The 21957-nt window shown below is 43.0% G+C and overlaps 1 protein-coding gene across 1 annotated transcript in view; it reads right to left on the bottom strand.

The window, feature by feature from the left end:
* The window catches only part of CDH20 (cadherin 20, type 2), a 56181-nt gene that overhangs the window by 6162 nt on the left and 28062 nt on the right, over window positions 1-21957 (bottom strand). Inside the window, exons 5-10 of the mRNA XM_010585982.1 lie at window positions 18979-19146; window positions 16922-17109; window positions 12021-12274; window positions 8357-8493; window positions 5701-5822; window positions 3694-3811 (exon numbers count right to left, since the gene is read on the bottom strand). Of these exons, the coding sequence (XP_010584284.1) occupies window positions 3694-3811; window positions 5701-5822; window positions 8357-8493; window positions 12021-12274; window positions 16922-17109; window positions 18979-19146 (987 nt within the window). The remainder of the gene's footprint in view (window positions 1-3693; window positions 3812-5700; window positions 5823-8356; window positions 8494-12020; window positions 12275-16921; window positions 17110-18978; window positions 19147-21957) is intronic.

Here is a 21957-nt window from a genome sequence, read left to right as displayed (position 1 = left end):
ATAAAAAAAATATATTTTTTTTTTTTTTTTTTTTTTTTTTTTTTTTTTTTTTTTTTTTTTTCTGTGATGTGCTGACCATATCACCCAGGTCTTAAATGTTCTTGGTGATAAAATTCTCCTGGTGACTCTTGGCATTACATTTTGGTCCTTTTGTTTTGTTTTGCTTTGTACTAGGCAGGCATCCAAATCTTCCCTAAAGAATCGCTCTACCTGTTACTCTGCAACTGCAATACATTGGTGCCAAAGCTTGTGGTGTGACTCATCAAAAGCCAATGTGATTTGACGTGCTACTGCAGTGCGAAGGACATGCTGGAATGTGATGCAGCATGGCAGAAACCGGAATACACAATTTTCTTCCAAATTTGGTATCTGCTAAGCCCCGGCCATCAAGAGAAGAGGGCTTGTGAGGACATGAAAACCCCATTATATTAAAAAAAAAAAAAGCAAGCATGATAAGAATGCACAATATTTTTGCATCACAGCTTCCAACACAGTGTCTTTGGCTCACAGAGGGCTGGATGGTAGCATTTAGGTACAACGCTGGGCAGAGATACTGAAGATTGCAGGATGGTGGGTCCCACACCTGTGTGATCAGCAGGAGGTGAAACCTGTACTTCCCACGGGCATGCAGGCTGGTGTCTTCATGTGGTTGTGAGAGCAAGCCATGGAGCATCTCCTTCCTGCAGTTTTATGCCCCCCTGGAAGTGATGTACCTCTGTGGAGAGGTCAGGGGAATCAACCACTGTGTAGGTCCAAACCCTGAGATGAGAGCTAACCACGCTCTTCTCACAAGAAGGGCTTGGTGTCTTTCTGTATGCATCTGTACAAGAACTGGGGATGATTAGCCCAGAAATTCTGTTAGTTTTTAAAAACTAATTGTAATAATTATGAATAGTTAGGAATAATATAGAGAAATATTTCACCAGGTGTGGGAGAAAGAGCACAAGGAAGCAGGCATTACAGACACCTCCGGCTTGAGGAAGGGGTCACATTTGTTCTTGGGGATTTTCAGCACACTGCTTTTGCATTCTGCCAAAGTGTGAGGTAGACCACAGTTTTAGGGAAGGAAGGAAGAGCTAAAAATTTTTCTAGGACAAATTCAAATGCAATGGGGAGGACTGCCAGAAGTTTCCAATGATGGGCCTGGCAGTGGTATGACACTGATGCCTGCACCCATTAAAATGGCTGCTCTCTTCATCAGTTCCTGGTACCCAAAGACAGAGGGCAGCAGTTAAGGGTCAACAGAAGATCAGCTCAGAGTTGCATTAAACTTATTTCATTGTTCATCCCCTTCCTACAGCAAGCCTCTTCTGCCAACTTTTTCTCAGCATAATCTGACCTGGATTTAGACGCTGGGGAAGATGGCTTGCCAATGCCCTACTTCAATAACGGAAGAGATGGGAGACCCCAGCTCAGTTCCCTGCTTTATCACATATATCCTCTACGGCCTTCGGAAGACATTTAGGCCCAGATCTTTGCAGATACGTACATGTCTACCCGCCACTGATTTTCCTGAACTCAAAGGGAGCCAGGCGTGTAAGTAGCTTAATTTCTTCTTGTCCCGGATTCCCGTCTATAAAGTGGAGAACAATAGGATTTCTCTGTCTGCCAGAGATACGTGGAGAATGAATAGACTGAAGAAGTTCTCAGAGACTAAAATGACAAGGGCCAAAGAAATATGTAAAACAGCTCATCAGAATGCAAACTGTGATCTATCTGTTGCTCGGTTTAAATCAAGGTTTTAATTCTTGCCAGGAAAGCTGCACGTCTTGCACTTTCTCTTACTGCTATATTGGACAACCAAGTAATCAGCACAATTGCTAATCTTAATAGCACCTTCCCGCAGCCTGGGAAGTGTTGCTGTCTCGTGTTTACGTGCACAGGCTGTGACTAGCAAGGTGGGTTCTATTTCTTGTCTTGCCACCCTGTGACACAGAGTATAGCTACCCCCTCTGTGACTAAGTCATATAATTTATATAGTCCTTAGTGGTCCCTAGATGAAAATATAAATTATTTTTAGTGAAATGATTACTGCACTCTAAATTGCTGAGGCAGTAAATTAATCCTTAACGTGTATATTTCAAGTAGTCAGTGGTTTGATACTTAATATTTTTATTTCAAATTTGTAACCAATGTTACCCTAAGCTTCTTGTGATATATATCTCTGGAAAACTGGTATTTTACAGAGAGCGGGAGGCACAGCCATTCAGTCACTGCTGTCACTATAAATTATCGCAAGTATGGCCTTAGACAGAAAAAGTGCATCTGATGCTGGGAATTTTGTGAGTTGCTTTTTTTAGAACAATGCCTTGAGGATGAAATGAGCCTAGTTTGCCAAATGTTTTAGCAATAGTTGTGTTTTATTTGTTCACTTATTTTGGCAATATATATTCAAAAATAAAAAAGAGGGAGACAATGGGAGAGAGAAGGGGATAACAATGCAAGAAATTGTGTGGGGAGGCTTCAGGGACACTGAAGAGAAAAACAATAGACACAATAGAAAAAAATTGCTTTTGGAATGAAAAAGCATTAGCATGCTGTGGAGGAGGGCTCCAGACTCTGCAAGTAGCATGTTTTAAGACATATTTGGTTAGCGAAGGCAGGGGCTTCTTTATTAGCCTCTATGTTGCTCTTTCATATGCCTCCAGAGGCACAGACAGGGGCTTATGGAAGTTAGCGTGACAAGGAGGCATGTATGGGAGCAGGGACAGGCACTCTGCTTGGGGACCGGCCACAGATGCTGCAGGTGGCCAGTCTTTCTCCCCATTTATTCTGGAATCGCATGCTGATTTGTGGTACTTCACAGACTAAACTCCTACTGAAATCCAGCCCCCTCATACTGACTTTCAAAGCTCTGCACTAGGTCACTCAAGGTTGTCCCTCTTTCCTGATGAAGGCTGGTGTGGACCCGACCTCAGCGCTGCTGTCTGCCTGTGGAGATCCTCTATCAGCAGCAGTCATGTGAAGGCCTGCCACAGCGGGGCTTTTCTGCAGGCTCCAGAACCACCAAAGCTTCTCCAAAAGAAGAAAATTCCACTGGTTAGGATACTCAAATGCCAGTGCTTTGCCATGAGTCTTCCCACTGGTGTTTCAGTTTCTACTTAGCGCATCTTACGCAGACTTTTAGCTGTACGCCAAGTTACCCCTCTAAGGCTCTGCATCTCCTCCCTACCTCCCTCTCTTCCCTAGGGAAACAAGGATATGCAAAGAGGAAGAAGAAAAGTGCTTGGGGGAAAAGACTGGAACAGTACAAGAACCTTCCCTTTCTGTGCCTGGGAGAAAACATGAAGAGTACAAAAAAAAGAGCAATGTAATTCCCTTCAGATTTGTCTCCTAGTTCCAGTTGCTATCCTACCTTTAAGCATCTCCTTTTGAACGAATGCAATTTCCACTCCGGTAATCCGAGATGCCTGCAGCCTGACCACAAGACCTGAATTTGCACAAAACACTGGCACATTTCCTCGAAGAAGAAAAAGGGGCCTATTGCTAGAGAATATTTATAGAGAGGAAAATATCATATAACCTTCAAGTGTATTAAGTAATATGTCATTTTATCACTGCCTTTAAGGAGCAGGTGTCACTTGGTATTATTTGAAATGGCAGTCTTATCACACACTGTAAGACACAGCCTCTCAAGTCCAACTCAGGCATTAGAAATTAGAGTAGCTAACTGTCTGTGTCCACTCTGATTACCTTGATTGTCCCTTAGAGTAAAGTTGGGGTTGTTGGCTGCCTCCGGAGCCAAGCTGTAGTAGAAGTGCTGACCCTCCTGTGGGTCATCCTTGTCAATGGCGCTCACTGTCTGGATCAGCTACAGAATATGAGAACAAAGCAGAAACAGGTGAGAAGCAAAATATATATATAATGTAAATAAACAAACAGGTAACGTATTTATATATATAAATATAAGCAACTGCAGCATTTGAATGAAACTGTCTTGCAGAGGTACAAGAGATAAATCATGAAGAGACTCAAGACCTTGCAGGCTTCATTTATTTTGCTATGATCATGCAAATCACTTTTATACAAAGGAGGACGTAGTCATTTTGCTTCAAATAACAGACACTTTTCTGTCATACATCCCTATCTTCTGTTGCATGTTTCTTTTTTCTTCTGAGGGCCCAGGGTGTTCAGAAGATTCATTGTGCATTAGAGAGCTTGTAAGAAAGCCCATACTTATTTTCAGCTTAATTTTTCAGGTGAAGAAGGATTTCAGGTGATTATTTTATCACTCTCTTAATTTTAAATCAATTAAATTCTTCCCAAGATGTCAGCGGAAAAGAAAGAGAGAAAAGGCAACCATGCAGACACTCCGCATATGCAATAAATAACACCATGGAAAGAAACTAAGACAATGCTAAATCCAGAAAGAGATTTGTCACCTCACCTATAGAGGCTTAGTAAAGTAGGTCTATCAGCTTGAAGCACAGTGAGCTATAGCTCTGACTGAATAAATATTCTGACATCTTTTTAGACGAGGAATAAATCTTCATCTGGATTTTTGCATTCAAAAGTTATTTTTGGATTCAAAGGGAAATGACAGACCCATAAAGTCTTATTCACCACCTTAAAACTGATTTCAGAACTTTTCAAATGTGGTAACAGAATTTGGCTTTCTCCACAGAAGGAAGTAGTCCAAATTAGCATGCATTTCTCAGAAAGCTTATTATTTAGGACACTGACCCTTCAAAACCAGGAACAAGGCTAGGCAATGATTTCTATTCCCTATATTATTAAGGACCTCTGTAAATTAGTGAGATGAAATTATCCTGTATATGACTGTTGTGAGGACAGTTGTCCCAGTGGTGAGTAGCTATTTCATTCTGCTTCACAGCAAACTGGGAGAAGTTCAGCGAACACACAGTGATAGTACTAGCATAATTTTTCCTTCACAAATCATGAGTGGTGCATCTATGTTTAAACTGTGCTAGTCAGCTTTTCATTAGGAGACACATGTCCCCACCGTGGACCATGGGTGGTGAAGCACCAGGTCGCCTCCCCATCAGCGATCAGCAGTAGAGCTTGCACCACCTCCAGCGAGGGAGAACTCATGTCCATCTGTGACACAGGTAGACCTTGTTCAAGGGCTTTGATGGGGTTTGGAAGGGAGAGGAGCAAAGAGGCTTCACCACTTGCTTGGAGGTGCTGGTTTACAGTTTGCAGAGCGGCAAGTTCTGTGTTGTCTATGACTCTTTGTCATCTCCAGCTCATGGCAGAACAGATTCAGTTTGGCACCCCTTCGAAGCTGATGTAGTATGTTATGTCCAGCTCCCGTAAGTCCGGAGGTGCTTAAGGCTCTTATAAATAGGGTCTTTTAACAGTAAGCCTTGTCTGTCACATGTGGGCCGGGCTGACTCCGTGGCACTTCTCATAACACTTCTCCTCTCTTATGCTGCTACAGGACACACTTGGTGTTTGCCTGCTGGCACCTGCCCAAAGGAAGGCTTTATTTCAGCCATGAAGTGTATTGCGCAGTGAGCCTGGAAACTACTGCGGGAGAAAAAAGAGGTGCTTTATACGATGCTAATCCTGGTGAGATGTGCTTGCCTTTGGAAAGCAGCACAAGCAGCTGCTGACGAGAGTTCACATGAAACGTGTGGTTAGCTGAGCCCTCTTTCCAACGCTCACCCTTTCTGGCACGCTGTCTCTGTGTAGGACAGCATCCCCTCCCCAACGCCTGGTGTTACTAACGTTTCTCACCTGCCCTGCTTTGGCGTTTTCACAAACAAAAGCTTCGTAAAACCGTGCAAACTCTGGCGCGTTGTCGTTCACGTCCAGGACTTTCACCGTCACAGAGACGCTGCCCACCTGCGAGGGGTTGTCTGGAAGGAGGAGGCACGACATAAAGAAAGGCAATATTCAGGAAGGGGAAGGGGCTGCTCCTCGCTCTGCTCAAGAGGTAAAGCAGCTTTTTTGCTACTGACTCACATTACATGACATTTTCCCATCGGGAACTGCAGTCACTTGTGGGTAGTGTGACTCGGAATGAAGTTGCAAATGCTGCTCTCTATCTATCCTGGCTTCCCATCTAATCACATCTTTTTCAAACAAATTCCCTTAAAGGCTTCAACCTGGTTCAGTCCAATGGGACTATTTCTATAACAAAAGTTTTAGACAATGCCCCATACTTTTTTTTATTGCCCTTTGACTGGGCAATACTGTTTGTTGAGCCTTGGTACTGGTGGCACAAATTAGGAAGGGACTCTTTTAAGGGTAGGCTTGCTGTTTAGAGCTTGTTGAAAGTGGTAATTCTGCAGGTCAGATACGGCTTTGTTCAGAATTTATGTTCCTTGAACTCAAAAATAGTGTCTTTGTATGGGGGGGTGTGTGTGTTAAAATGTAATAACACATGAAATTGTACAGAAAAGCTTTCACTGAAGCTTAAAATTGCAATGAAAATTTTACATTCTGCATGACATCATTTGTGATATTTCTGTCCCACTGGTTCATTAGCTTTCTTTGCCAGTAAATCCATACATCATTTCACATATCTTTACAATTCCCAAACTAAGTGGCCACAGAATAATTTTTTTTTTCTTACTGTATTTTTTGGCCCCCAAACATCTTTTTTTCCCTTATTTAATGATAAACTCTAAGAAGAAAGAAAAAAAAAAAGAATTCATTATTAAGAGGTCAGAAAAAGTGCAAAAATCCAGAAAATTCTTAAAAATTAGTGTTCTCATCTTCTTTTTAGCCATACCACTTTGTGGATTTATCTCCAGAAAGATCTCTCTCTATAGCAAGAAATGATATGTTCATATAAACAATAGAGAATTCCCTTACACTCTGGAATTTTCTTAAATGTTCAGTGATGTACTGTATCCATAATGTGTCACATTGTAGCACTGAGATAATACTCTTAAACTATATTGTTTCTCCCTGATTTATAATTTAATCCTTCAGCTTCCTACTTATCCATACATACCTTGCTAACGCACCTGTCATTGTGGCAGATGAATGTCTTCATTTACACTCTTAGTAATATTGATCTAACTTTTAAAACTAGGAGCTTTATTCAGGAGTGCACAACTATGACATTTTTGAAACTATTCACTGAATTAAAATATTGTGCTGCACATGTTCAGAGCAAAACTGACAGAGGATTGACAAAGGATGAGTCAAAGGAAGACATGCCTTCATATTGCTCTCACCCTCGAGTGCTGCTACAGGGGCAGCTTTGAAAGACTCATGTGTGTATGTGGATTTACATGGAGTTGCAATGGCCATTGGTGGCTGAAATTAAAACTACCTTCAAAATAGATGGGCCTGAGTTCCTATTGTGTCACCAACCCAGTCTCAGTACTAAAAAGGGGACAGAAAGGCATTGTGTGCTGGAACAGCCTGCAAATATGTGGCAGAGTCACCCTGGCTCTTGTGAAATATTCCCTCTACTAACTTCAAGTTGGCTGATTGCATTTTGGGCAAGCTTCTTGAAACTTTTTTCTCTCAAACTGCCCCATATCTCTGGTACAGCCTGGATGTGCAGGGAGCTCTCTCAGATGTGAGGAATGACTCAGCTATTGGCAGCAAGCTTCTGAAAAGCTGCTGCCCCTCAGCAGATGAACAGATCCTGAGCAAAAGCTATGTGGACCAAAGAGATTTCAGGTGAAGATTGCGTGAACCTTTTATTTTATTTGCTTATATATCCCAAGCTCCTTTATGAAGCTCACATCAAGTTAATATTTCAAACTTAGCTAAATTTTTCATACTGACACTATGAAATGATCAGCATCTCCTTGTTCTCATAGTCTTCATAAATACCTGGCACGGATGAATCCTGAGATGTGTTTTAGCTCATTGTAAAACTCCAAAGCATAACAAGTTCAGCATACTAGAATATTCCAAAGCACTATGGCCCAAATTATTTATGCAGCAAGCAGATGGTGATGACATTTACTTGCTGCTGAACCAGAGCAGACTTCAACTAGTGACCTAGCAGTGTAGGATCATTGCTGCCTACCAGTCCCTGCACCACTCAATCCTCCCAGGTAGCACTGGCAGCTCTGGCAGCTGTACAGCCTTTACATCTGCTTTAGCTGCCTAGCCCTTCTGAAGAGATAGAGTTCTGGCAGAAACCCATCAGGAAGGGTTTTAAATAAATCCCTGGAATACTAACAAATTGAAAAAGCAGCACTCTGCATTTAATTGCCAGCCTCTACTCCTCCCACCACCCTGTGAAAAGGAGCATAAAAAGTAAATAAAATGCAGCATTCGCTTGTTGATGTCAGAAGCGTAATTCAGTTAATACGGCTTCCCACACAGTGCATAAGAACATGTGAATTGCTGAATTCAGATCTCTCAGCCTGCTTTGTCTATTCTATCTCTTTCATCTATGTACAGTCTGCATTCTCCTTACTCAGCTCCATGGCCAGCACAGTGATGTTGTGCCAAGAAATGTCCTCCCGGTCAAGAGGTCTTGCAGTCATCAGTGCTCCTGATGTAATGTCGACATAAAAGAACCGTCCTGGATCACTGCTCCTGTCAATTGAGTATCTGCAAGAGTACATATTAAAAATATTATGCAACCCTTGTCAAAACCTTGTGTTATAGCCAGCGTAGTACCCCAGCAATGAGAATACTGTCATACACAGCAGATCCACATTCTTCCACAGCCTAGTTATGTACTCCATTGACTTGTGTAGATACAGAGTGAGATGCTCAAAAAACTAGGAGTTCATGGTGCTAACGGCATTTAATGGTGAGTACTACTTGGATGGAGCTGGAAGACAGGAAGATTTAGAGGAAGAAGCCTCAAAACAAGGTACAGCTCAGCACAGGAACCTCTGCTTTACAGAGAAAATCTGTCAGTGAGGAGTGTGATTTCTTTTACTAAGCAAAATAATTACACCCTTTCATTAGGAACAATTCAGACAGGATGAAAATGACTGTACATCAGCTCATTCTCTGGGCACCTAGGCTGATGAGGAGGAACTGTTCCCTTCCTCATGCTTTTGTATTCTGTCCTCCTTCAGGGGAATAAAGTCCACCTGCGCCCTGGACCATCCTACTGATTGAGCCATGTCAGCGCAAGGGGGATGATGAGTGGCTTTCTCATATCATCCAGGCAGAAAAACAGCTCCCTCGGTGAGGTTGATTCATCATAATTACTGAACCTGCCTGGCCAATATCATGTCAGTTTAATGCTGGGAACAAGCTTCTCGCAACCGTGAGCAGGGGAGTGTGGTGGTACCTGCAGTCCAGAAAACTCGGACAGGGAGGCAGCTGACTGACAGGTCTCACTGCTGTACTTGGGCAGAGGGACCATTTCACAGGGTGTGTAAAATACTCAATACCCTTCACATGCATCACCTTGCTCTTAACAGTAGATGTATGAGTTGCCTTCCTAGCTAACTATGTTAGCATGGTAAGAGATCCTTTGGCAAAAGCCGCATATGCGCCTATGTAAATGCCACAGCCCAGAACAGAGCCCAGGCATAGTCTCATTTTTGTTGGTTCTTTCTTCAAAGTTGATGGGAATTGCAAGTATTAGTCATAATGAATGCTGATCAGGGCTCTTTCTACTGAATTTTCTCCTTTCAGCACAAATGCATTCACCGGAACAAGCATGCCAGCCTGATCTTTATATAGGGACTTATTAAACTGGGATATAAATTACTATTGAGCTGTGTTGTTGGGAAATTCTTTTACACCTATTTTCAGAAAAATCAAAGAGCGTAAGATGGCAGGTTTGCTTCCCTTTCCTTCCCAGTACTTCCCATCTCTTCTTAAATAAAGAGATTTCTGAGGTATTTGATTTATTTAGGAAATAATTATGAGTGTTGCTATATTTTGCTATAATAATTATTCTTGTATGAGGGCTATAAAAAGAATTTCTCCCTGACAGTTTAAGGCCAATGAGTATCTGAAATTGAATATGACCTTGTGATTAGTGGTGTGGTATTAATCACTAGTGTCAAGAGGCACAGGTGGAGTTTTGTCTGGATTCTCCATGTAAATTCTGTTAATAATACCTGCTCCTTCACACTCGTTTCCACTGTACTCTTTAGGCAATCTTCCTGAATCACTTAACAACAATCATGGCATATTTCCAGCCATCAGAATTTCACAGTGGGGGAGTCCAGATACTGGATGCTGGGAAAATGAGGATTTGAGAGTTTCCTTGTGTTTAGTGAGCCCTTCCAAAATGTGTCCTGGCTTTTCCATACATGAAAAAATGGCAACAGAAGGGGTCAGGTCACAGTTTTAATTTCAGATGGATTTCAGCTTGTGTAACAAAATACATATCTGGGATTTTGTTTTTTTATCTTGCTTGCTCTGTGCAAAGTGAATGCAGAGCAAGCCTAAAACATTGCCAGACTGATACTGCATAGATTTGGCATGGATAGAGGAGACCACATGAGAGGCAAGGAGTACTAATTCTTAACATCTGCATTTTAGATAGCATTACAAATGATATTTATTCTTTTTTCCCCTGTTTTCTCTACCCCAATCATTTACATTTGTACATAATAGGTGTGGGGGAGGAAGGAGGGAAGGAGGGAGGAAAGAAAGGAAAGTGGGAAGGGAGAAAGATGGGAAGAAAAAGAGGAAGAAATGTGGGAAGGAACGGAGTTACAAAGGAGTCTCTGCATATTTGCAACTTTTTTTTATTTTAAATATATCTTTGGTGATGCATTCTGCGCTTTATAGAGTGCTGTTTCATCAAGGGTAGTGACTGGAAAGCTCTGAAGAAAACTAAGAAAAACCTCATTAAAAATAACAATGAACACTTCTACCCTCTGATAGTCCGCAGAATTATTCTTACACTACTTTAAGCAGATTAGCACAAAGCTGTTTGCACTGCACTGTTTGGATAATGCTAGACAGTAATCAGCAAAATAGGATGCAAGTGGAAAAAGTTTAGGCTAATGAAATTGTGTTGCAGACAGTATAATACTTAGTTTTATTGAAGAATTTGAGACAGTGTCATGAGACGTATGATAACCTTATAATGTAGGTAGAAAAGATAGGTATATTAAGGTAGCAGAGATGAAAAAAATAATTAGAGCAGCAACACAGAAAGCAATATCATTAAGAAGAAAAGGCTTTGTGTCTGCTCAGATCTCCTAACTGAAGCCCACAGAGTGGCTCATATAGATTTAACTTCCTTCAAAAACTCCAAATATTTGATGTTTTGGCTCCCTCCTGTATTTCCCAGGACTGTTCCCGAACGTAGACAATTCAGAAGCTGGACTGACGCAAGGCTAGGCAAAGAGCAGCTCAACACCCAAAGTGTTTCTTGGATGACAGAAGCAGCCGACCTGCTGGGATTATTAACTTGCAGTCACTCCGACTTTCTGCAGATTGTGAAAATTAGTACGTGGGCTGGCCTTGGAGAAAAACAGTCTTCTCTCATAAACTGGCCTGGCTTGGCAGCCACTATGGAAAAGAGTGCTGTGATCACACAGATCTGCTCCTTCGGCTCCTTGCTGAGTTGCAGCTACAAAGCTCCCATGGCTGTAAATACACCTTTACCTTTATTAACTCCTTATGGGAATATCTAGCTCTGCAGGTTTGACCAGACACTATATAATTTAGTGGTTCATTAATACTTATTAGTATGCATTCATTCTACTCCAAAAGTAGCTCTGTATTTGCGCTGTTGACAAAGGCAGGCTTTGAAACAGAAGGGGGAGAAAGGAGAAGTGAGTTGATTACTTTCCTCTTGGTATGGCAGCAGATTCTCAGTGATGCTGTCAGGTTTTGTGCCAGTAAAGGCACGAGGGTCTGGGGTTTGTTTTTAATGTACCCTATCAGGACATGCCTGACCAGTTCATTGCAATGCTAGATGCAGACGTTCTCCATACCACAGAAAAGGCAAGGGTGAGCTCCTGCATTGCTTTGACAGTCGTAGGAGAGCCCCTCAGTGTGTGAGATCTAGTTTGACTAAACCCACTGATGACTTCTACTGGCTAAATAGAGAGTTTCCCTCCCACCAGTGCTGTTTCAGCCCCATCACCACCCCACCAACCGGACGTACCAGGAGCACTTCTGGGGGAACACACAAAGATGGGACAGACCTGATGGAGTTGTTGGTCACATCGGGGTCCTTGGCAGAAATGATCTGTATGGTGGTTCCAATCTCCACGTCCTCGGGCACTTCCACAAAGTAGAAGCTGGGCTCGAACACAGGAGGTTCATCTACATCCTCCACACTGATGTGGACGGTGGTGGTGTCACGGAAGGGACCCAGGTTCAGGAACCTCATTTCCAGGTGGGGGTTGGCACCCTCTACTTTCAAGGTGTAGCTTTTCTTGCTCTCAAAACTTAAAGGCTGAAGAGAAAAAAAAATCTGGCATTAGGCACACTAAGGCATATGATTTAGGCCATATAATTTTAATTTTCAGAAGTAAAGGATGCCCTCTAATATAAACTGATGCTTCTTTTTTAAAATAAATCTTTACTATGATTTTTAATCATAAGGGTAACAAAGGTAAATATTTGCAGATGGAGACAAAGCATTGAGTGACAGTAGTATTAGAAATGGCACTGTCTACACCTTTTTTTTTTTTTAATTTAACAGTTGAACTGAAAAAGCCAGGAAAAATATTTGCAGATCATTGCAGAATACATATTCTTTCATTATTCTTGCTGAAATGAAAATTAAAGCAGCCACACCACCATTGCATTGTGATTCACCCAGTGTGTTTCATGCCACTCTGAGGAAAATACAGGCAGAAACAGACAGTATGGGAGCACCTGAAAATAAGGTAAAGATACAAAGAGTCGGTTTCTCAAAAATGAGTCCTGGTGGCAGGGACAAGGATGCACACCCATGAGGTGGAGGTCCTAGTTAGCATCCTCTTATCTCCCTGAGCAGATCAGAGTCTTGTCTCCAGAGCCCTGTCTGCCAAGCTGCTAAAGGGCTCCGGTGGGAGCAGGGGACAGGGTCAGCCTCTCTTGCAGGATCCTGTACCAGTTTTTATCAGTAATCCATCCTTCTAGAAGTGGGGTTTTTCTCCTCTCAGTAAGTGTCTTAAACACATGTTCACAATCCAGGTGTGCTGAGTGCTAGGATTGGAATCTCCTCCCTGCCTAGAGAATAGTTTAATTTCAAAGCATTATGAGGTCGTCTGACCTCTTCCTGTGGGAGCTCTTCTACTTTGTATGAAATACTCAAGTATTATTTGAAACAAGGAGTGGGAATGGCTTTTATTCTTTTCTTTCCTGAGATAATGGATAAAGAGGGGGCAGCTTCCTCTGTTAGTAGTTTCATGAATTTTATTTCCTATCTAGATAAAACTACTTACATGGTGAACATGGATATAGAAATAATTAATGCTGACACTGAACTTTTCAATAAATAAATTTTTCATTTCCCTTCCCTCTTCTTTTCACAGATCCCTGAAGAGAATAGGGCCTCTCCAAAACCCAATTAGAACTAAATGGAGAATTCCATATTTAATGTGCAATTTACCAGTCTCAATAAGAGATGACTAAAAGCACCTGAAAAACCAGAATGACAGTATGGAAGGGCCAGTCCAACATATACAAAAAAATTTCACCAGATGAAGTACACCTTACAGAGGACACAGTCATACTTCTCAGGCTGCAGTTAGAAGCTACAAGGAATCTTGCTATGGTTAAATGGTCACAACTCTTTACTTGTATAATCTGAGGAGTTTTAATGCTGAAAACCAACACAACTGGATCCCCTTAGCTGGCACAGATCCTGAGCAAGACAAACTTTGTACCAGAAAAGAAATGGCCCAATTCTCAGGGTTGGCCAGTGGGACATACTCCTTTTTGTTACATGAATGGCTTTCAAAACGTGGCTTTATTCGTACATATGTGTGGAACTACCATGCACAGCCTTGGTTCATTTAGACTACAGTAAGATCACTGCTGTTCCCATCCAACACCTTTGCTTTTCCTATTCAGCTCTTTCTTTTTGAAGACGTACCACCAGACCATGGCAAGGAGATGGGCAGGAAAACAGAGAAGAAGGAGGATGCCAAAACAACTGGAAGCCAAAGGTGCAAAGATCATTACTGTAGCAGTGAAGTCCTCCTTGGCCAGTCATAACCCATCTCTTTTCTGCCCTGCATGATAGTGCAGCTGGCCAATTCTGCAGCCATGAGATGTGTATTAGTTTAAGCAACATCAGCAGAAGTTTCACATGCTCAGGCATGGCAGGAGTATGTACTATGGGCCTCAAAACACCCCCTGAATTCGGTGGAGGCTTCAGTACTTGTCTACTGCCACAACAGCTTCTTTCTTCAGAAGTGGAAACATTGCAGTGACATAAAAAAGCTCACGCTTTCACAGTAAAATTACCAGTAAGGATGTCCTGCATAGGAACGCCTGATGAAAGACCGGAGTTCTTGAAATTATAAAACTAAAATTCACTCAGCATTTAGTACATTGGGGTGAGGAATGAAGACCGGAATGGGAACTGGTTTTCTTGTGCTGGGGAGATGATGCTCCAGTGTTACTGGAGATGCTCTGCAGTAATACAGTATGAACTATGCAACCTGTGGCAGCAGGTACGAACAGATGATCTGAAACTTGCTTCTGCTGCCCTTAGTTCCACTTGGTAAATCAGTGACTACTGCAGGCATAGCACTTGTCAGCAAGGATTTAGCTAGATCTACAAACATATTACCCATTACTGCAGAGTCATTATGGTCTACCAGTTGCATAGTTATGCATTGTAAAAAATAGCAATAGAATATATTTACATGACTAAGCAACACTTATTGTCCATCTGGCAAGGAATGTGCAATGCAAAGCTGCCTAAACATATACTAAGAAAGAGGCCATTATATCTCATGGTTTCTCATGTGAAGAAAACTATGTGAGAAATGTTGCACATACATACACTAAAAAGCTAAGTTATAAAAAGAGCAGTTAAATCACAGAAACACTTAATAACTATAAACCCCAACTGCATTAGGACAAGACTGAATCACCTAGTTAGAAAAAGTGAGAAAATCAAACAAGTGTGCAAGGTCATCACATTTTTGATGCTCCTGAGTTCAGATACCCTCAGTTTGCTCTGGACGCCTTCATCAGCAACCATGGCTTTCCCTCCTGATCCTCTCGTGTGCCAGTGCCTCAGCACCGCTGCCCCACCTCTTCAGATTTGTCTTCCATGGGTGCGTTCAAAACTCTTTCCAACACTTGTCTCATGGAGAGGGCAAGCAGGTTGCCTTCTCCTACGAACCGAGCATGCTACAAAACACAGCCGAGAGGAAAGGCAACCCGTGGAAACCTCTCCTCGTCTTCGTCTGCCTTCCCCCAGTGCTGAGACAGGCACCAGGAGGTGTGCCATGCAGGTGGGATTTAGCAAGACCTGCTATGAGAAAGTGATTGACAGGGCAGTGGCCGGGGAGGAGGGCAGCACCGGGGTCTCCTGGGCGCTGGGCTCCGTGCTGGCTGCGTAACCCACCACTGTCTCACCCGGGCTGTCCTCCTCCGGCGTGAGTATCAGCCTCCCAGGCAGGGAGCTTTGAAGGAGCTCGTCAGGAGGTGCTCAACATTTTGTGGGGTTAGTGGGCTGAGACAACCGGCCACAACACCACAAGCAGTGGTCTTATCTGTAACTGTAAATTCTGACTTTTTGATGTCCATGATAGAAGTGTTTGTTATTTTGTTTGGGAAATCTGTCTAGAAAAATGAAAGAGAAAGTTTTGCTTTCTTTCAAAGAAGATTTCATTCTGGGTTTAGAAATTGTCTCCCCCCCATTTTGATATCCTTTTATATCAACACCAGTTGAATCTTTTTTTTGCTTGAGTGGATCCAAAGGACAACTTTCCCAATATTTGGCTACTGATAATCATAACATTACTAAAAGCTACAGTCATATATAGAATTTTACAAACATTTATGTACAGCAGGTGGTTTGAGCAGTATGTACCTGATGCCAGTACATATCTGGTATGATTGATGACATAAATTTTTATAACTTCTCCTGACATACATGAACATCTAGTAAAATTGCATTCATAATAACAAAAGTCAAGCTTATTGACACACTTACTCCAAAGAAACTATTTTCTTTCATCAATAAATAAGTGAAAAATTACATTAGAGTTTGCATTCAATATCTATTTCATTCCAGCAAACATGCTTAACTTTAGGGACTAGTGTGCATAAACAAGAGTTGGAGAGAGGTGACCATAAATACATGCTTAAATGCTTTGCTGTAGGGCATAGAGGCTTGCAGGGTCAAATCTCTCTCATGTGTTGTTCCATTTTAGTGCACAATTTAGTCCCAGGCTATTTAAATGGAGACCATACTTCCTTATTAGTACACTAGATATGCTTAGGCAGAAATATGGTTACAATTTCATAACCTAGAAACAGAGTTGAACTTGTAGCATTTATGTAAGATTGTAGAATAAATATCCTATAGCAGGGAGTCTAAGCAAAATACTCGATGCCTTTCTGCATAGCCTGGGGTACAGAGTACAAGCAGTTTCACAGCTGCCATTTTAGAGACAGCTTCTTCTAGCCTAATTAGCATTTATGGATCTTCAAGCAGCAATTAAAAAAAAACTGCCTAGGTTTTATTGGTTTATAAATAATTCTAAGTCATGCTTTATTATTGTTTGTGGGACACCGGAGTGAAAAATGTGTACAGTTCAAATGCAAATATTGATCTAATTTCTTGCATTGTAGGATAATTAAGCTACAGAGAATATTTAAATAGATAAATAGTGAATCAGAACATTCCTTCAGTGGGAAAAGACATGTTTATGCTAATGCTGTCCCCACTTTTTAAAGGTTGCTCCTAGGAACACAGTCTGCTTTCATATTTTAGCAATGAATGTTAAAGAAATTGTGTTTTATAGCAGGAAAGGGGCTACTGTCATGTAATGGGAACCAAGTTACTACAGGCATAAGGGAATATTGCACACATAAAATGTAACCAGGACCGTTAGCCATATAAATTACTATACAAAGGAAACTTTACTACCTTTCTTACAGTTATGATGCCAACTTGGTAATTAGGATCAGTGTTAATATCAAAGACATCCAGTCCATCTCCATCCACAAGGCTGTATTTCATCTCTGCATTAATGCCTTCATCCAGGTCTTTAGCAACCACGCGGCCCACAGTGGAGCTGACGGGAGCGGACTCCAGCACACTCATCTGATAATGCTCTGGCACAGGCAGCAGAGAGGGAGAGGGGAGCAAAAAAACAGGCTGTGAAAAGGAACTGAAAACTGCACAACGATGCAAAGAATGGATCAGGGCAGACCACAATACTGCACAGCCTGCAGGGAGTCTCTAGTGCCTTTCCCAAAGCTGCAACACCAGTGTGGTTTCCCTTAAAAAGCCACAGCCCAACTGAATTGCCTGGGAAATTTTTATTTAGGTGTTTGTCATATCAACAGGTTTGTTCAACGAGTTCTTTTCAAAACAGCAATATACCTGAAAATGGGAACTTCAACTAGAAAAATAGGGCAATTAACACCAGTGCTGTTGCAGCCGTGATATAAAGCAAGATATGAAACAGATTTAATAGGACAAGCACCTTTTACTAGATTGGCTTGTACAGAGGGAATAAATACACAAGTTTTGAGGACCACAAATCCTTTCTCAAATCCGTTACAAACTTCTTTTCAGCCCTGAACAAGGGATTGAGAGCTCAGAAGCTTGCCAGTTTCTTCCAAATCTACCAGTTACTCTATTAAAATATACTACCTCTCCCTACAAACCCTGTCTTGAGCACATTTGGTGCATCACTAATTTGCTTAGCAGCAAGCCTGGCGAAAGAGAGTGCTGCTATTTTAAAAGTGTGTTTTAAAAATATAAATGTTGTATCTAAAATACTTCTCTGACATCATACTTTATGTTCAACCCTTCCTTGCTGCACTCTCTCTGTTGACTCCACCAATTATTGAGCTTTGTAAGGCAGAATAACACCAAGGATGGGGTTTGATCTATTGTCATATTTCTTAATCAAGGGTTTGATATCAAACAGATACAATTCATGCCACTTTCAAAACAGGATTGGTAATGGTATGTTCAGCAAGTTGCTCTGACAGAAGAAGAAAAGTGAAAGTTGAGGGTTCTTGCTGATCTTAGTGGAGTGCTTTGATTTAGCAGTGCAACATGCAGAAGCAGATGGAGAAGAAGAATAGGAACAAAAGGAACTGCAGGAGTTTTCATTTCTCAGCTAGATGAGAAAAATGGCAAAACCAAACTGGCTTGAGACTGATCTACACCACCAGAACAATCAGCTTTCTTTTTTTTAAAAAAAGTATAACCTTTGAAAGATTTAGTTCAATCAAACCTGAAAAGTTTCTTTTGAATTTTTAACTGTAATATAGAATTATGTAGATAAATTTGATCTAAAAAATTTTAAAAAGGAAGAGCAAAATATTGCAAACCTTGCTTTGAAACTCACTTTTGTAAATACAAAGTAACTTTTCTGCTAACAATGGAGTTGCCTATTTTTGCATTCCATTAACCGTGGCTGTTACATGTCTTAGGGTTTAACTATATATTGCCAAGGTTTAGGTGAACGTTTCCTGGAGAGCAGTCTGTATGTCAACGCACTCTATACTGGCAGCACAGCTACCAGATGCTCCTCTGCAGTGGCCTGGCTGGAGTGTTGAATGAATTATCTTTCAACTTCCACCACTGCCACATGTGCCTGATTTGACAGACATCCGTTTGGAGATAGGATGAAAAGAGGATCAGGGCAGCAATTAGCAGCCAAAGGCAATGGCCATGAGCAGTCTAGGAACACAAAAGATGTCCTCCTTTCCATTTTCTGTAAATTTTCTACCCTTTAAAAAGTGTTGTTTTTGATGATTTTGGAGGTCAGACACCTTTTCTGAAAGACAAGGTGGTAAATGCTCCATTTGGACATTTTTCTGAAGGAAAGTTCCTTCATCAATCTGAAATTCTGCCCACCTCTAATTGTCACTATCCTGAGTTTGAAAACGGCTGTAATGAGAGCAAAGAGCAGCTGTACAACTCAGCCAACTCTTTCTGCCTGTCCTGGCGCAGCGGGTACTCACTCTGTGGAAATCTGGGTGGATTGTCATTGACATCAGAGAGGGTGATGTTGACTGTGGTTGTTCCAGCTAATCCTCCCAGCTGTCCACCCATATCCTTGGCCTGGATAATCACTTCGTAATATTCTTTTGCTTCTCGGTCCATGTTCATTAGAGCTGTTCTAATTAAGCCTGAAATTGAAGGGGGAAAAGGGGTTTGGGAACAAAAGAAACGACAGTTAAGGAGTACACAAAAAAGGTGGAGTGCTCTTGCTCCTGCGTCGTATTCCCCATGTCAGGAATGAGACCAGACTCCGCATTCAGTCTCACCTTTCCTGGCAGGGTAAAACTCACCCAAATTAAATGCAGCTTAACAGAAGGCGTGAATTTTAAAGCAGCCCAGTTAAAATGCATCAGCTCTGGGGCAGGCCGTCTGTTCAAAATGAAAACGTTGCCTTCCAAAGGAGCTGGAAAGGCGTTTGGGGAACAGAGTGCTGCGTCCGCACGAAAGGTGGGGGTGATGCGATTAGTTAAAAAGAGGGAGCAAGACGAGTTTTCCAGAGCATCCCTACCCACGCGGTCCTGGCGGCAACCCGGCATAAGCGCCCGGGCTTCGCTCGGGTCCTTCGGGACCCACGCCGGGGGCTACGAGAGCAGGTTTTGGGGGGGTAGCGCTGGGGCGGGCAGGTGGCTCCCGCCCCGGGGGGGTCGGCGGGAGGTGGCCCCGCTCCCCCCGTCCCTTTCCTGGGGGTAACACTACTGCGAGAGGACGTGAGGTGGCAGCAACACTTCTCGTATGGAGCCTGCGAGGCGCCGGGCCGGGCAGCGCCGCCGGCGCCGCCGGGGAAGCGGGTCCCGCCGCTGTCCGCAGCCGCAGCCCCCGGCCTCCCGCCTGCGGCACCGGCCTCGCCTCGCCCGAGCTCCTCGGGTGTCTGCCCCGGGGCTGGGACCCTCCTCTCGCCTCTTCCTCGGCCGTCGGGGCCGGTGGCGAACGCCCTCCTTCCCTCCCCCCGCGGCCGCCCGCGTGGAATCCGGCCCTTCCCTATGTCCGTCTGCCAGGAGGGAGGCGCGTAGGCCCGGGTCTCAGAGCTGTCACCCCCCCAGTACTCCCAGTACGACCCGTTCCTCACGCCTTCGGCACCTCTTTGCCCGCAGCTCGCCCCTCTGCGGCAGGGCACGGCCGGTCAGCAGGCTGCTCCACAGCCCCAGGGTCCCCAAGCAGGAGAGCCGCAGTGCCTGGGGAGGCCGCCCAGGGCACGTGCTGCCGGGGACAATTTTTAGACAATTTTTAGGGCGCTAAGGGCCCCGTGATGCGCTCGGGGCTGCCCTCCCGTGTGGGGGCAAATACGTGTCAGCCCCGGGCACTGTCCCAGTCACACTGCTCAACGTGCAGTATTTGCACATCAGGACACTATTAACTTGAGTGATCTGCGTTTAGTCTTTATTTTTAGCAGAAAAACAATGTATGGGTTTAATAAAAAAGCAGTAAAAAGATATTGCGGTGGCAATTATCGCTGTATGTAGAAGGGAAGAAATAGTGACCAGTACCGAACAATTCGCAGTGCATTATTTTAATCTTGTTATGTGGAGTCCTTAAGAGTCTCATCCTGCAAAGCTGAGTGACTCCCATGAAGTGCTGTAGCTCCTCAGCTCCCATGGATATAAATAAGATATGAAAACGCTTAGCATTTTGGGAAGCATTTTCTCCATATACAAATACTTTGTAAGGAATTGCCACTCTTGGCTTGGCCTTAACACAGATCAGGCTAGATCTAAAAAAAGACATCAGTGCCTAAAAGCCAGGCTCTGCCATGCCTATGTTTGGGGCCTCTGGTCCCTAGAGGAGGGCCAGTCCAGGACACCAGGACTCAGAGCCAGGGCAGGATTCATGCTCCTCCAGAAGGGACCCAGAGAAGCAGCCATGCTGAGCAGGGAGCCTCTGATGCTGCTGCACACAACTGGTCAGCAAGGAAATGCTGAGGATGGTGATGAACCTTAAAACCTTATGGGAAAGGCTCAGATCCCCAAATAAAGGTGCTGATACCATTTCTTTCACCGAACTGCGTGAGGTTTGCTCTCTTAAAAAAAAAGTATTAAAGAGCAGAGGTGATGTCCTTTCTTTTCTATAACAGCCAGATGGTTTCTTGGGAAGTGGGAGACTCAGGGGCCTTTGCCTGCTCCACCTGAGGGGATTTAAATCCATGTTTTTTTACCTTCTAGGGGAATATGATCGTGGACAGGCTGTAAAAGTATTCTGGAAAAAAGGAGAAGGAGGCTCTCTGCTTTCCTTTGAAGTTGTGCCTTCACATATACATTCATTCAGCATCTGTGAGGCCAGGGACAGAACAGGAACAGGAGCACAGTACTGGAACCAAGAGCTTGTGTTGGGAGGTGAAGGATAAGGACCCCAAATGCTTCTAACAGTGGAGTGTGTTGAAATGGGTTGCCCGCTATTGGTGCTTTAATCACTACCCATCAATATAAAGGACCTGGTGATTGTTTATGCTCTCGCTCTGTTTTAGAAGAATGTGAGAGCTGCAATTGCATTTTGTGGGTTACCAAATCCTGCAGGTGGATTTGCACTGGGGAAGCTGGTTAGAGTTCTGTGCCTGTGATGGGGAAACAGTTTCTGGCTCACAACTGCGCTTAGCCTAAACAGGTGCCCTGTTGCCCTCTTGTAAAGGCTGAGGCAGCTCTGGACATGTCCAGAGATGCATGTTTAAGTGACTGGGAAATTAATAAATGGAGAGAAAGACCTTTTCTGGGTTAAATACCAATCAAGTACATGATTTTGGACTTAAGGGCCTATCTTCTGTCTACGTTGTACTCTAGCAGTTAATCTGTGCTGGATCTGACACTGAATATTGCTGCTTTGCTTTCTTAGAAATCATTCAGTACTTAGCCAATCTGTCATTATGCCCTCATTTGTCTGTGGTTGATAACCTCATTACAAAATGAACATTACTGTTTTATTTATATTGTAAAGAGCTGAGGAAATAACAT

Source organism: Haliaeetus leucocephalus, unplaced genomic scaffold (assembly GCF_000737465.1).
Source record: "Haliaeetus leucocephalus isolate CR32 unplaced genomic scaffold, Haliaeetus_leucocephalus-4.0 Scaffold137, whole genome shotgun sequence".
NCBI lineage: Eukaryota > Metazoa > Chordata > Aves > Accipitriformes > Accipitridae > Haliaeetus > Haliaeetus leucocephalus.
This window is presented reverse-complemented; position numbering and strand designations above follow the sequence as displayed.